This window comes from Tinamus guttatus, unplaced genomic scaffold (genome assembly GCF_059628265.1).
Source record: "Tinamus guttatus ecotype Peru unplaced genomic scaffold, ASM5962826v1 Tinamus_guttatus_pri_ptg000112l, whole genome shotgun sequence".
NCBI classification, from domain to species: Eukaryota; Metazoa; Chordata; class Aves; order Tinamiformes; family Tinamidae; genus Tinamus; species Tinamus guttatus.
In genome coordinates this window covers 217,790-231,985 of record NW_028288646.1, presented here as the reverse complement: position 1 = coordinate 231,985, position 14,196 = coordinate 217,790, and the positions used below count along the sequence as shown (strand labels likewise).

General features: G+C 40.9%; 1 protein-coding gene across 1 annotated transcript in view; it reads left to right on the top strand.

Moving 5' to 3' along the window:
* Positions 1–1,713: 1,713 nt before the first annotated feature.
* The window catches only part of RB1 (RB transcriptional corepressor 1), a 74,776-nt gene continuing 62,293 nt past the window's right edge, over positions 1,714–14,196 (top strand). Inside the window, exons 1-5 of the mRNA XM_088521041.1 lie at positions 1,714–1,874; positions 1,951–2,068; positions 9,847–9,959; positions 12,090–12,224; positions 14,150–14,188. Of these exons, the coding sequence (XP_088377167.1) occupies positions 1,783–1,874; positions 1,951–2,068; positions 9,847–9,959; positions 12,090–12,224; positions 14,150–14,188 (497 nt within the window). The 5' untranslated portion in view covers positions 1,714–1,782. The remainder of the gene's footprint in view (positions 1,875–1,950; positions 2,069–9,846; positions 9,960–12,089; positions 12,225–14,149; positions 14,189–14,196) is intronic.

Genomic DNA, 14,196 nt, shown 5'->3' with positions numbered 1-14,196 from the left:
TTTTTTTTTTTAAGAAAATATTTTAAAATGCAAGGTTGAAACTATCAAACTGATGTATCTAACAAGAGGGAAAAAAGGAAGCAATCTACATATAATTTTATGTAGGCATGTGCCTTTCTTCAGAGGTAAATATATTTACATATTGGATCTTCTTATTGCAGTTTTGATGTAAAGCTAGTTCAGTCAACGCTCTGGGGTGGGGTAAAGGTTAATGCAGCTTGATTCATCTGCTGCTTCCCTCCTCCTCCTCCTGTTCTCAAAAGCTGAAAATCGAGGCATTTACACGACATTTTTTGGTTGTTCCTGCTTATGGTGAGTCCTGACCTCTGCGCTTGGAGAAGAGACGTAAAACTTGATTCATAAAACTTGACAAGCCAACAGCTCTGGAAAATTAGCATTTACGCCGCCGTTGGCTGTCGACCGCTTAACAGGGTGCATGATGTGGTTCCCCATGCAGGAACACAGCAGCGGGTGACGCTGGCAGTCCTGCAGTCAGAACCTGTTACGGCATCTGGTCCCATCTGATTAAAAGAAAGAAAGAAATTCCTTAAATATGCTTACAGGGATAGAGTTACGTTTTACTGGCATTATAGTAATGAATATCCTACAGCCTATAAACTGAACACTTCATTTGAGGTTTATGTGCTTTGATTTGCCTCAGAAATCCCACTTGTTCAGTATTCACAGTGACTTCTTTAACTATGTTCTGGACGAGGAGAACTGCCTGTTTTGCTATTTTTGAATGAAAAGTTAACACAGAAAATGCCCAAACAAGTCAGTAAAACCTGTGAACTTTAAAATGCCAGTGATTTTCTACCGCTGGCTGCCAGCACGTGTATTTTGTTAGTAGGACTGCTGCTAAAAAAACTTCCTGGATCTGAAACTACTTGCTTTACAGACAAACCCAGACACACAGGATGCCTCCCGTATTCCCGAAAGGCAACGTGCTCATTTGCAGGAGGCACCTGCCTCCTAGGTGCGGGTGTGTGAGCGCAGACATCAGGGTTAGCTAGCGTATCTGCAAAGGGTTTTTTTTTTTTACATGAAATATTACTGCACTGTACTTTATATACATATACCTAATTAAGAATCAAATCTAAATGCACGAGGCTAAAAACAGTGTTTTAGTCGGGTTTCAGGTGAGTTCTGATTCGGAGCAAATCCTTCAAATCAGGAAGGATTTGCAGTTTGTGCGAAGTTCCTCGATGGCAGCTGCACAGGACACCCAGAAATGGGTCAAAAAGGGGAGATTTAAACTACTCTAAACTACTGCGGGGCGGCAAAAGCTTCGGGCGGGATCTGTACGGGAAGGACGGGCACAGGCGGCCCGCGGCACCGCGCAGAGATCCCGGCTGCCGGGCCCGCCGCCTTGGGCCGGACCGAACCGGCTGCGGCCGGAGCGCCCGCCCCGCCCCGCCCTCGCGGCCCCGCCCCCTGCCGCGCGCCTCGGGAGCCCTCGCTCCCGTTGCCGAGACGCGCGGCGCGGAGGCGGCTCCCATTGGCCGGCGCGGGCAGGGGAGCGCGCTCATTGGCTGGGCGGCGCGCGCGGGCGGCTTCTCCTTCCGGGTTCCGCGGAGCCGGTGCCCGTTCGCGAGGCGCAACCGGCGCCGCCCGCCGGCGCGGGGGGAGGGGGCAGGGCAGCGCCGCCGCCGCCGGTCCGGAAGTGACGCGAGAGCGCGGGCGGCGAAGCGGTTGGCGCGGCGGGGGGAGCGGAGCCGCGGCCGTTAGCGCGGCTCTCGGCGCGCGTTTGAACGGCGGCGCCCAACGGCCGCGCGCGCAGCCATGCCGCCCAAGCCCGCCCGCCGCGGCGGCGCCGCCGCCAGGAGCCAGCGCGACAGCCCGGAGAGCGGCGCCCCGCCGCCCCCCGCCGCCCGGTGAGCGCCGTCGGGCACCTGCCGCGGGAGCGCCGGGCCCCGCTTCCGGCGATAACCTTTCCCCCTTTCTCCGCAGGCTCGAAGTTGGCGAAAGTGACTTTGCTGCACTCTGCGATGCCCTGAAAGTCTCCGGCAATGTGAAAGAGAAGGCTTGGCAGCTCTATGAGAGCTTGGCGTCTGCGGACGGATCCTTAGTGAGTACCTGGTGCCCGTAGCTTGTAACTGTCCTGGTGGTAACTGTCCTCTCTCCGAGTCAAATACTCAGCCGTAGGTTTGCTTGCCTGGGGGCCGGCTGCCTTGCCACCAAGGCTGCTGTGATGTTCTTTTTTCTTCTAAGTGCAGCTGTGCTGACATCAGATACTACTGCGTGCATGTGTGTGTGTGAAATGGTTTTCGCGATGACAGTAGAACACAGCGCTGCGTGATCAGTTAATTTTTCAGATCACAAGTTATTTTCGGTATGTCTGAGTCAGTTTTATACAGGTCATCTATGTATTGCTCTCCACCTGCTTCCCTTACTGAACTTGCAGAAAGGGTCTGAACAAATATACCACAGATCAAGGGATGCTGGTATGTTAAATTACATTTTTTTTTCCACTGCAAGTTAATATTAATCTCTATGTAGTTGTGACTGAGGGAGTTTCATTCCAAGTTAGTCATTGGCCGTCTATAAATATCATGCCCCTTCTTCGTTTTTTTTTCAAAATACCTGGGCTGGGTATTAGTCCCAGTCTAGCGTGAGGTCACATCCATGTATTTGTTGAGACTTTGGCTTACTCTTTTGCAGCTTGAATGGCCCTGTTGTGGTTGCACTGTCACTGGCAATATCTCATTACCTGTGGTTTTAAACCACCATATCGTCTGCCAGCTCTTGATGTATTTGTAAGTTTGACAGCACAGTTCAGTAGTGGTTTTGGAGAAAGACTAAGTAAAAGTCTTGCAGTAAAAAATATCGTTTCTGGCCCTGGGGGTCCAAAAATACGGTCCCGGGCCTCAGGGAATGTGCTTCAAAGCATAGACAAGCTTCTCTATGAAGCCGAGTCAGACTTTCAGGCTTAGCCCAAAAGTCTTTTAGTGTTGAGGAAAAAATCTATATTATTCTGGACATAGGCCTCAGAAAGTCCCTCAGACACTGTGACTGTGGCAGTGTTTGCCCTGCAAGCACCAGCTGTTTGGTGCTATTTAATCCTGAAATGGAATAGGAAAAGCTGCTTACCTAGCACTTTTCTGCCCTAAAATGGAAAGGGAAATAGCAGGGCACAAATCAAAACAAACATCTGCCTGAACACTTCTGCTCCATCTCACAGCTGGTTTGACTTTTGGAAAGTTAAATCATTGGACCTTTGATGGAGGAGGAAGTACCTCTTTCCTGTGAGGGTGACAGAGCCCTGGAACAGGCTGCCCAGAGAGGTTGTGGAGTCTCCTTCTCTGGAGATCTTCCAAACCCGCTTGGATGCCACCCTGTGCCACGTGCTCTGGGTGTCCCTGCTGGAGCAGGGGAATTGGACTAGATGATCTCTAGAGGTCCCTTCCAGCCCCAACCATTCTTCGATTCTCAGCCTTTTTGCAGCTTACGAAGACCTGAGCATGTCACTTTCCCTGATTCTCGCTTTCACTTGGTTCTTATCTGAATCCTCCTTGACATGTCTCTGTTCATATGGCAGGGACTTAATGAGGTGTCCCAGGTACTGTGTAACCTGGCAGAGATTCAGCCTGCAAATGTGGCCTTGGACCTAGTCTGAACACCTGGCACATCCTTGCTGAGTAATTAGTTAGTGACTTTAATTACTTCCAGAGTCTTTACTGATCAAGCAGGCATCAGTCAGAAGGAGAATGGTTGGTAGCTCCTGCTCCCTGAAATAAATCCTCAGAGCTATCATCCACTGAATCCACTGATACCACAAAAACTGTCTGACTCCTTGTGCTTTTTTGTTGTTTTGTTTTTAAGATGTTAGATTATAGAATCATTATTGTTGGAGAAGACCTTGAAGATGTTGCGTTTTTCCACACTGATGATTTTTTTCCTGCTGCTTCTGATTCTACTTAGCTAATTTTACCTGTCTTACCTTGCATGGCTCTATGCTGTAGACTGTCTTGCAGTTCTGTCCCAGCTTATCAGTTTCCTCAGCAATCTGAGCTGGGTTGCGCCAGCGCTGGCCCTTGAATCATTAAAACAGGGTGCTGAAGCACTAGTAGGAAAAGGGAGGAGGAGACTGTGTAGGAGGAGAAAGTTTCAGACCTTCTTATAGAGAGAGAGAGAGAGAATGGTAGTTGCACTGTCTGGTAAATAAGGCTGACTTAGTTTGGAGAGTAAAATTACAGAGAGAAACTGCTCATAACATGACAGCTATTGAAGTATGATAGCATTTTCCTTAATTGCAGAGAATTAAATCTTTCTTCTATTGCAAATAAGGTTTAATTACTCTTTTATATAAAAGAAATGTAATACAAATCTAAGAGACTTTTTGAATAAAAATTCAAAACACTGGCTCCAGAAATACAGTGTTACATCAGCACTGTAGGTGTATGGTAGGAAAGAAGGCATCTGATGTGTAAGCAAGTGGATGTTTTATCATTAAATTATAATTTTTATATATGTTGAGCATCCGCAGAACTTTATTGTGAACATGAAAATGAGTATATAAATTAGAACTTTTGGATTAGTGCCAAATAGAGATCTTTTACCTTCTGTCATTTCACTTGGTTAGTAAACAAAACTACTTGGGTAAGCAAAATACTTGCTTTGGAGCATTTTTTGTTTTGTTTGTAATTTCAAAACTCTATAAACTGATAGCTGTTGAGAACTGGAAAACTGGTTCTGGCGTCTGCTATGTGGGGCCCCATGTGGAGTCAGTTACATTTTATTTCATTTTATTGTAACTGTCCTGGAATGTGTTATGAATCAATAATGCTTAGAACTCTAGATGGAGTAAACAGATTTAGTAAAATTGCTAGTGTACTTTGGGCAGTGTGTGGTTGCTCATGTGAGGAAGGCTAGGAGGAGGTACTGGAACCAATGTCTATATATGCTGCTAACAAGAGGTTCGGGATATCTGTTATGTTCTGATGCTATTTGTTGGACAAAGAACAGCAAAATGACAATCAAACTGATGTGAATTATTGTTTAATATAATGGAAAGAACCAGTATATGGAACGGACTGCGTATTGACAAAATTGAATCCAAACCTGTGCAGAAAAGAAATGGAAACTGATAGAAACTAGAATGTGGAAAAGACCTGAGTGCATAAGGTCTGCGTGTTTCAGCCTCAGCAGCTCATGTTGCCGTAGTGTGTGCAGTGCCTAGGTAGGGGCTTCATTTTTTTTGGTTTATTTTGCTTGTTTCCTGTTTATCACACTGCTTGAGAAATGTGGTCTACCCTGTTTCCTCTTTACTGCTCACCTCTTTAGATTGATTCATTCCTAAACTGTTTTGGTTTGGTGTCTTTCTAACCCGCTATTTAAAACAATGATGAAAAATCTGCTATATCTTTTGGTTAGTCCTTTTTAAATTTCAATCATTTTAATTTTTTTTTCCCTAAGCAACTAGTTGATTTCTGTGTTACAAATCAAGTTGTCATAGGCCTTACATAAGGATGTTTTCAGAAAGTTGCCAGTATCTAAGCATGCTTGTCATCTTACCTTGTTTCTAATGGTTCATATTACTCAATTTCTGAAATTTTCCCCAGGTGAGGACTTAGGCTGGCACATGGCTAGTGTAGAGCACTTGAGTCATGCAAGAATTAGACTATATTCTTAGTGACAAAACCTTAAAAACAAAACCTGCAGCTTAAATAGAGCAAAAACAATAAGCTCTGAAGTATAGTGGTTGCTTTAGACATCTAAGCTTGCAATCAGTAGGTCAAATATTCTAAACTTGTAAACTTTCACATTTAAGTTGAATCAGTTCCTTTGCTTGTTGTTCCTTGTGACAAAGAACAAACATTTTAGTTGATAAGTTGCCTATTTCATGTTAAAACACATGTAGAAGCTTCTTGCTTTTGGCAAAAGCATTAAGCACACGTGAGCTAATAAGTCATTTCTGAACAGAGCTTTATCTCTTTATTTATGGAACTGCAGCCAAACCAAACCTGAATCCACTGAAACTTTGGCTGAATGTGCAGAATTACAGGTCTTGTAGGACTGATAAAGCCCTGAATCTAAACTGAGCTATTGGGCAACAGTAAGATGAATATGCACGTACTCTAGTTTAAGCAAAATCAAAAAAGAAAGCTGCTGACAGCCCTGAAGCAAGCTTAAATCATTACTGTGGCTTCTTGCTGGTGGTATTCAGTGCCTTATCAGCACATTCATTGCATCTCTGCATTGTGCCCTTTCACTTCAAAAGAATAGTTCACTAGCACTCATCTTTTGTCTGTCCTGGAAAAGAGTGATATTCCTTCCAATCTAGCTGTATACATAATGCATTTTTTATAAGTTAAGTGATTCCCATTGCCTTCCATTATTTTTACCTAGTGTTATATTAGAATTTCATTTAATTTGCTCTTTGTTAATAGCAATCTACAATTCTAAATAATGACCAATAGAAAATTGGAAGCCCTCATTGCTGAAAAGCAGAGGATATGTCTTTACACTTAACTTCTTATATGTAGATAGTAGGTACATTTTTTCACTTCCTGCTTTTTCAGAAAACTTCTGTAGGTCTTTATCTTTCTCTTGACCTTCTTCCACGCGACATTATTTTGAGCTTCTATTACTGGTTCACTCTTGCAGGCTCTCATTAAAATTATTTTGTGTTGACAGAATAATAAACGCGTCAACCTGCAAGCTGGAGCTGAATTTCAGTTACTGTCCCCTCCTTATATCTGGTTTAGCACTGGAGAGTCTCTCTAGAGATTAAAAATAAAAAAAAAGATTTCTATTGATGCTTTAAGTGCCTTGCAAGAGCACCTGGTGAGAAGGCAGGCAGAGATTCTGTTTAGCAACAGTTCAGGTTCATGAGCATTTTAATCCTGATTCCTACAGGCTGTTTTTCCTAGTCTTTAGGGAAGCTGATGATCTGCTAAAAATAGGTAGAATAATATTAATAACTCTTGAATGTGGAATAAATAATACTGTTGGAAGAGTTGCTAAGTCTTTTTGTTGTTTTTGTTCTACAGAAGGCTAAATTGTTTTAATTGCACTGATTGGTACTGTAAGGAGTTGGAACATTAGTTCTCCAAAGTCCTACGAAAACTTCATATAGTATGTTAGGTGCTAAAAAATCTTTGAGTTAGAACTAGATATGTTTTAATTCCTGATGAGCTAACCAAGGCTACTGGAAATCCCCTTATTTGAACCAATAGCCAAAACCGGAAACGTTAAACTGTTGTCCTTCACATTTTCTGTGCTGGTGCTCTATCAACAAGATCTTGGGTCAGAGTGTAGTCAGTAAGAAATCTTATCAACAATGGGTTTCTAGCAATAAATCTCTGTTGCATCTCCTACGCCCTCAAGTCTGAGATGAATTGCCTGGTTCTAATTTAAAACAAAGTGTTTATTTGTGTCACAGGATTGGCTACCCCAAAGGTACAGCGCTGTCAAATTACTTGAATTGAGTGATGCTGCTGCATTTTGCTCTCCTTTCAGCTTTAAACTTTTGTATAGGAAATAACTAAAAAAATGAACAAACAAAAAAACTGTTTATGAGCTTTGTAAATATGGAGAGGAGAGTACTGAGGAATATGATGTAACAAGAAGCTCTTTGTCTCCCTCTTCTCCTCTCCTTCACCTACCCATCATATTTATTTTATGTATTAACTTCATTAAAATCTTCATGCATAGGTATATGCAAATGGTTTTATTTCCTGGGAACTTGCAGTTCGTCCGCATTTTGAGTTTTTGTTGGGATAGTCCCAGTCCAGTGTCTTCTCCCTTACTCATTGGCATCAGAGGAAGGGCACACTCAGCTGCTGCTCACCTTTTCTTTGCTACTGGACAAAATTCATGATGTGTTAATTTATCCTGGTTTCTTCAAACTTTTTTTCTGTTAGGCTACGAGTCATTTAGCAGTTTTTGTTTAGCTGAGGAGAAGATGCCAAATGCAACCTGCAACCTTGGTGGTGGATATGCGGATATCTGATAGTAGAACTTTACGACTCACTGCAACGTTTTGAATCCAGTAAAGCTGCCTCTGAGGCTACTTTCTGGAACTGTACAGGTTTGATAAGGTAGTTAGAGATAATTTTTAGAGAAACAAAACTTGTTTGTACTAAACAGCCCTTTCCTATAACCTTCAGGCATCTATTCTCCTGGTATAGACCTGAGCTTATATTGAGCTTGCTTGGATAGGCAACAAACTAAGAAAAATGACACCTCCTTTTACCTCTGGCCCTCTGGGACACTTGTGGAACAAAGTTAGAGTGTAAGTGTGTAGGAGCATGAAGTGAAGGGGACTCGTTTATTGAACAAGAGCAGTCAATTCCAGTGGCATTGTTGACCTCAGTAAATGAGTAGTCATCCTTCTTCCCAGGAGCTGATTGGTTAGTTTGATGTCCTAAAACAGATTACTGCAAGGAGGGGAGAAGAAAAATTCCATACACAAGACTTTTTTTTTTTTTTTTTTTTTTTTTTAATGTACCTGCTGAAACTGTCCAGCTGTGAGAATGTACCTCTTAATAAACCCTTCGAACTGTGTAAACGTCTCAAGGACAAATTTTTGCCTGCCTCATTTCTACGTTGCTGGTGATGCAGAATTGCACATGAAACATTTAAAAGATGAGGGTCTCTGATAAGCAACAACAAAAGACCATGTATATTCCTCTAGACATCATCAAAGGTACCTCAGCCTTTTATGAGGTTTTGTAAAAAATACTTTATGCTGTAAACATAGAAAAACTCAAAATGGGAATATGGGAAGAACACAGTAATTTAAGTAACTGGCAGCTTCCACGCTGTTGAAACTCCTTGAGAGCCGAGATGCCTGAGGCTGCGGACTTGTCCCCTGGCGAGGACCCCGGTGGGTGCCTGGGGGGATGCGAAGCCTTCAGGGATAACTCTGGAAGATGACATAAGGCGGAGGGAGCCACATCTGGTGTCATGTTGCTTGTATTGCCTTTTGGGAGCACTTTGTAGAGTTGTTTCCAAACCCTGTAGAATACTTGCTTGGATTTTTTTTTTTTTTCCTGGATCTGCAAAATGTTGCTCTTTCTAGAATTTTTTTGTTGTTGTTGTTCAGGTGCCTGTTTCAGTGGAAACAGTGTTTCTGTTTCCTGTAGTTGCAGCTGAATCCTGACCACCTCCAAGTGATTGACCTGTGAATCTTTGGGAATGTGCTCCATGTAGATGGCACATCTGTATGGTATTGCTCTTGTGTGATCAATGATCAGTTAAACTTGAACTGTTCAGTAATAAACGTGGCCTAGGAGCATGGCTGAAGGTGTTTCTTACTATTACGTCTTACTAAGGAAAGAGACATCTTTGTGGTTCAGCTGTGATAACTGATCAAGATACAGAAAAAAGTTCCTGAGTGTTTTGTTATTGTCCTTCTAATATTTTTATGTTCCTTTGTCTTATGGCTACTTTCTTTCTTGGAACAAATGCATCCCCCATCATTCCCTAGTCTGTAGTGTCTTAATGAGAGTACTGAGTCTACAAACATCTACATAATTTCTTTAAACAGCTCTTACTTTAAAAGCTTGATCCACATGTAGTTTTAATAAACATTAGCAAAATATCACAGCTTCTGCTTTGCATAAACTTTAATTGGGAGCAGAGTTTCTATTCTAAAGCATTACTGCTGAAGTGTGCAGGTAAAATGGATCCGACACTGTGGGAGTTAAGAGTTGAACTGTTTGGCCTTTCATCTGTGTTGGAAAACTTCTAACAGTTTTTACTTTCCAAATAATTGGATTTCCTAGCCAAATATTGACTTGAGGGTCTCTTGTTTCTAGTTTGAAAATAATAATGTTCTCTATATAGAAACTACTTGTAATATATAATAGAAATAACGAACATTTATTTTATTTATTAAAGGCTTATAACAAAAAGAAAAAGGAAACTTGGGGAGTCTGTATCTTTATTGCATCAATTGACCTGGATGAAATGACGTTCACTTTCACAGAGCTTCTGAAGAGTATAAGCATAAGGTAAGTTTTCATTGAGATATAACAATGCTATTTGATAAAAAGCACAGTTTTTCTTTACACTTTTTTTTTTAAACTGTGAATTTTTGTTTGTATCAAGAGAGTTGAAGTGAAGGTTACTTAGGGTAATTAGTTAATTTGAGTAAACTAGAAAACTTGTTATATTTTAGTTGAGGAACCAATAATATTTTAAGTTTGTATCAACTGATTGACTTCTTGTGTTAATTTTGTGATTCTTGTTAAATCTCAGGTCTTCCTTAATTTAATTGGTATAAATTATATTTGAAATGTTTTTCATTCTTTCTATGCACCAAATTTTCCCTGCAAAACCCTTCTTGAAAGCATTAGTCTCACGCTAGATCAAGAGTTGAGAAAAAAAATCTTCCAGTTCATTAGTCTGCCAGCGTGATGCTAATTTCTACAAAAACTAGTCAAAATTTTGTGCCTTTTTAAATGCTTTTTGCTACGTGACTGTTACAGTTACGTTTTTACATTCTGTAAGTTCCTGCACGATAGAGAAATGACATTAAATGAATTCTTAATGTAAACATGATGGCAACTGTAATAGGTCTAGGCTTAAGTTCACCTGAAGAATACAGTTTTTGGTACTGTCAGCATAATATCTGCACCCTGCATAGACAACATGTGCCCGAGCAGAGTCTTCTGGTTCTGCAAAGCATCCTGTTGTTGCTGGTCATTTGTCAGCAGCTTGGTGCTTTGCTGCGTGTTGCTGGCGCTGAAGCCCTGGCCTACAGCTGTGGGAGCTGAGTGTTTTGTAGGAGATGGTAGCGAATCGTTCTGTTCCTTCCTCATCCTTGTAATCCCCAAGGAAGCCACCGAACAAGGGAATTGAGGGCTGTTACTTGGAAGTTGCCAGTTAAAATGAGACTTCTCCCTGCCTCTTCTGCCACACGTGGTCTCCCAGCACAGTGGTCAGGTCCTGTGTTTGGATTTAGTCCCTTCAGCCTAGACTGACTTCGAACTGCTTGGCTGAAATCTAATTATGCTTGTGCAGTGGTGTTCAGTATGTTCCACTCTAGCACAGAAGACATTCAGCCAGACCAACTAACACTGCCAGCTCAAGGAGACTTTTTCCCTTGGGGTTTTGAAAAGTAAACTATTACTTCTGATGATTCTGATTTTTAGCAACGCTCCATTGCCTGCTAGCCCTGGGCTTCTCATCAGTTATAATGTCAAAACTGGCAGAGATTTCTACCAGTTGCCTTCCTTTCTAGTGCAACTCTAGAAAGTATTTTTCATTTCACAGTGAAAGAATTTCTGGGTGGCTTTGGGACTGTTCTGTTTTTAATCTGACAAACACAGCTCTCTACATATTCTGATTGAGGATCAAAATACACTTGATCGCTTCCTCCTCCTTCATTTTTAGCTATCTGCTCATTTTACAAAGGCAGCAAAATATTTTCTTTATCATCATAATATTACCCATGTGAGTGGGGAAAACTTTGGTCCCCTGTACAACAGTGTTTCCCAGGGGTGGGGAATGCCCTTCAACCTTGCCCCAAATACTTGCTGAAAAGTCTTGAAATTCCCTAAATTTCAGTGTATTCGTCTCACTCTGAGGTTCCTTTTTTAGTATGGATGGAGGCAACATTCATGTTTCTAGTGTAGAGAGAACGTTTTAAAAGTCGAGTATTTAGCTAGAATGGAAGAGTCAGGAATTCCATGTGATTTATTTGTGCTTTTACTGGCACATCAAGGGAGCAAGATGTGTCTAGTCAGCAAATTCTGACTTCCAAAGATACTTGTGCTAGCCAGAAAATTCTGTCTGTAGCAGAACCTGTATCACTGCAGACCTATTCCTCTAAGACTGCTATATATATGTGTGTATATATAGGTCTCCAGTGATATATACACACATATATTTATATATGTATTATCAGTCTTAGAGGAATAGGTCTGCAGTGATACAGGCTGATATATATATATATATATATATCAGTCTTAGAGAACATAGATGTTGGGCTAAAATACTGTTTGGCAAAGCAAGGTTCTCAGTTACTTTTAGTAAGAATATTCTGAAATCTGGTCAGTAGGTTATAGTCTAATAAATGCTGCAGAATAGGCATTCTCAGTTACGATAATCCACCTTTTTTTTCCTTTTTCTTTTTTCAGTGTATGCACATTTTTTCAGTACCTGAAAGAGGTGGATGTTAACATGGATACTGTAAGCACTAAAGTTGATAGCACTGTATCAAGGCTGAAAAAGAAATATGATGTATTACTTGCACTATATCACAAGTTTGAAAGGTAGTATGCATACTTTTCATCTTGAAATGATGATTTTTTTATGCCTGTCCACGTTTTCTGTATTATATTAGAAGTGCTCATTAAACTCTGTGTAGTGGTATTTACAAGTCACTTAAACGGAGCTGTTCACGTGTGTTGAGTAAAAACGTCTTACATGTGCTCTATAGCGTAGCCCTTTGTTGAACCATCCTGTTGCTGCAATACAAGTGGCAGTAAGGGTAGCACAACAAAGGGCATCAGGTTCTCTTGTTAAGCCTTTTCCAGACATAAGGAAGATTGTTTTGCTATCCAAGGAATATTTTTATTGAAGGAACTTTCCATTTCCAACTCCCTCATCCTCTGCAAAACAATCTCATCCAAAGGAATTTAGGGAAGAAAGGCGCAAGCAAGGATAGCTCCTGTGTGCCAGTCCTGTGTGTTCCAGGCTCCAGGGGCGTTGTAAGGACAGCTCCATTAGCAGGTCTCAACTGTAATCCAGATAAACTCTCCCCGGTGCTTTAGCTGTTTATACATTCAAAACAGAGGGATATTCTTTTCTTTGTATGGGATAAACTGAATATGCCTGTGGCAGAGTGCTAGGAACTTTCTACATACTGCTTAAAAATCACGAGGTTGTCAAATGAATGCTTTTTGGAGCTGTGATTCCAGCTCCAGCTGCCACACTTTCTATGCTCAACCTGAAGATGGAGGTGATCAGGACTTCAGCGTGCTGATGTGTGATAGCATAACGTGCACATTCGGGAGACCTAGTCTGCTCTGAAACATTTTCATCAGTCTGTGAAATTCTTCATACCAAATACCTGTAGAAAACCTTCATTTCATTAAACATTGGAGCATCATTACCTAATGCTTGTATAATTTGACACCATTGCTTTGTAATACTTGATATTTTCAGCTGTATGAGTTTGAGTCAGTGTAACAATTTGCTTTCGAAACTGTGAAATGGCTGTCAGATATCCCTGAAATGACCCTTGAAGAAAGGATAGCAAATCACCCCTTGGTAGGTCATTGAATCAAGACCCAAGTGCAGTGCTTTTTTTAAATTCTTTTCAAAGACCAATTATGCTTTTCATGAGCTTGAATAATGGGTATTGCAACTTCCTGTAAAGCTTATTGTTGTCCTAAAGCTATAAACTTCTATGGAAGTTGTAAATATTTAGTTTTTATCCACTGCAAGTCTTTTGCGGACCACTGAAATGTCATTCCATATTTAAAAGTGCATGTTTTGTTTTCCCACTAGTAGCTCTTCACTATTATTTATTTATTTTAAGTTTTCTTTTGCTCATTGTAAAATTGAGGGAGGGACCTGGGAAGCAAACTTTGAAGACATATTAACCATACCGCCAGCTTCAGCTGTTCAGAATTTGAATCTAGCTTAAAAAAAACAAAGAACATTTTTTATTCTGCACTGTTATTGTTCATTTGCAATAGCAGTTATCTGCAAAAACCAAAGGACTTGAAGGTTTTTTTGGTTTTGAATAACCTGAATTTGTTTCTTGAAATGATATTCACCTAGAAATACCAGGCAACTCAAGGCTTGCAGTGATGCTGCAGAAAGAGTAAAAGTTTTTAGAACTGCCTTTTACACAGTGTTCTGATTACTTCCAGGACAGACTTGCTGTCCTTTACAAGTCATTGAATAATAATGTATGCACAAATCCAGTCCTCCTCAGAGAGAACACTGGTTCTGTGTATTACATCAAATTTAAGTTGATTTCATATTCAAGCTTTGGCATCTTAAGTAATGACATTACTTCAGCTCTAGCAGGGTTGTAGTGGGTATGCCTCCCTGTTTTCTAAGAATCTCTTAAAGTTAGACTTTTAAATTTTATGAACTAGCACATTTTTTACTACATTAAATGGTATAGTATCTTTGATTTCACTTTCAGAAGAATGTTTTAAAACCAATTATTTTTATTTTCTAGAACTTGTGGCCTTATTTATGTGGAGCAACCCAGTAGTGAGTAAGTTT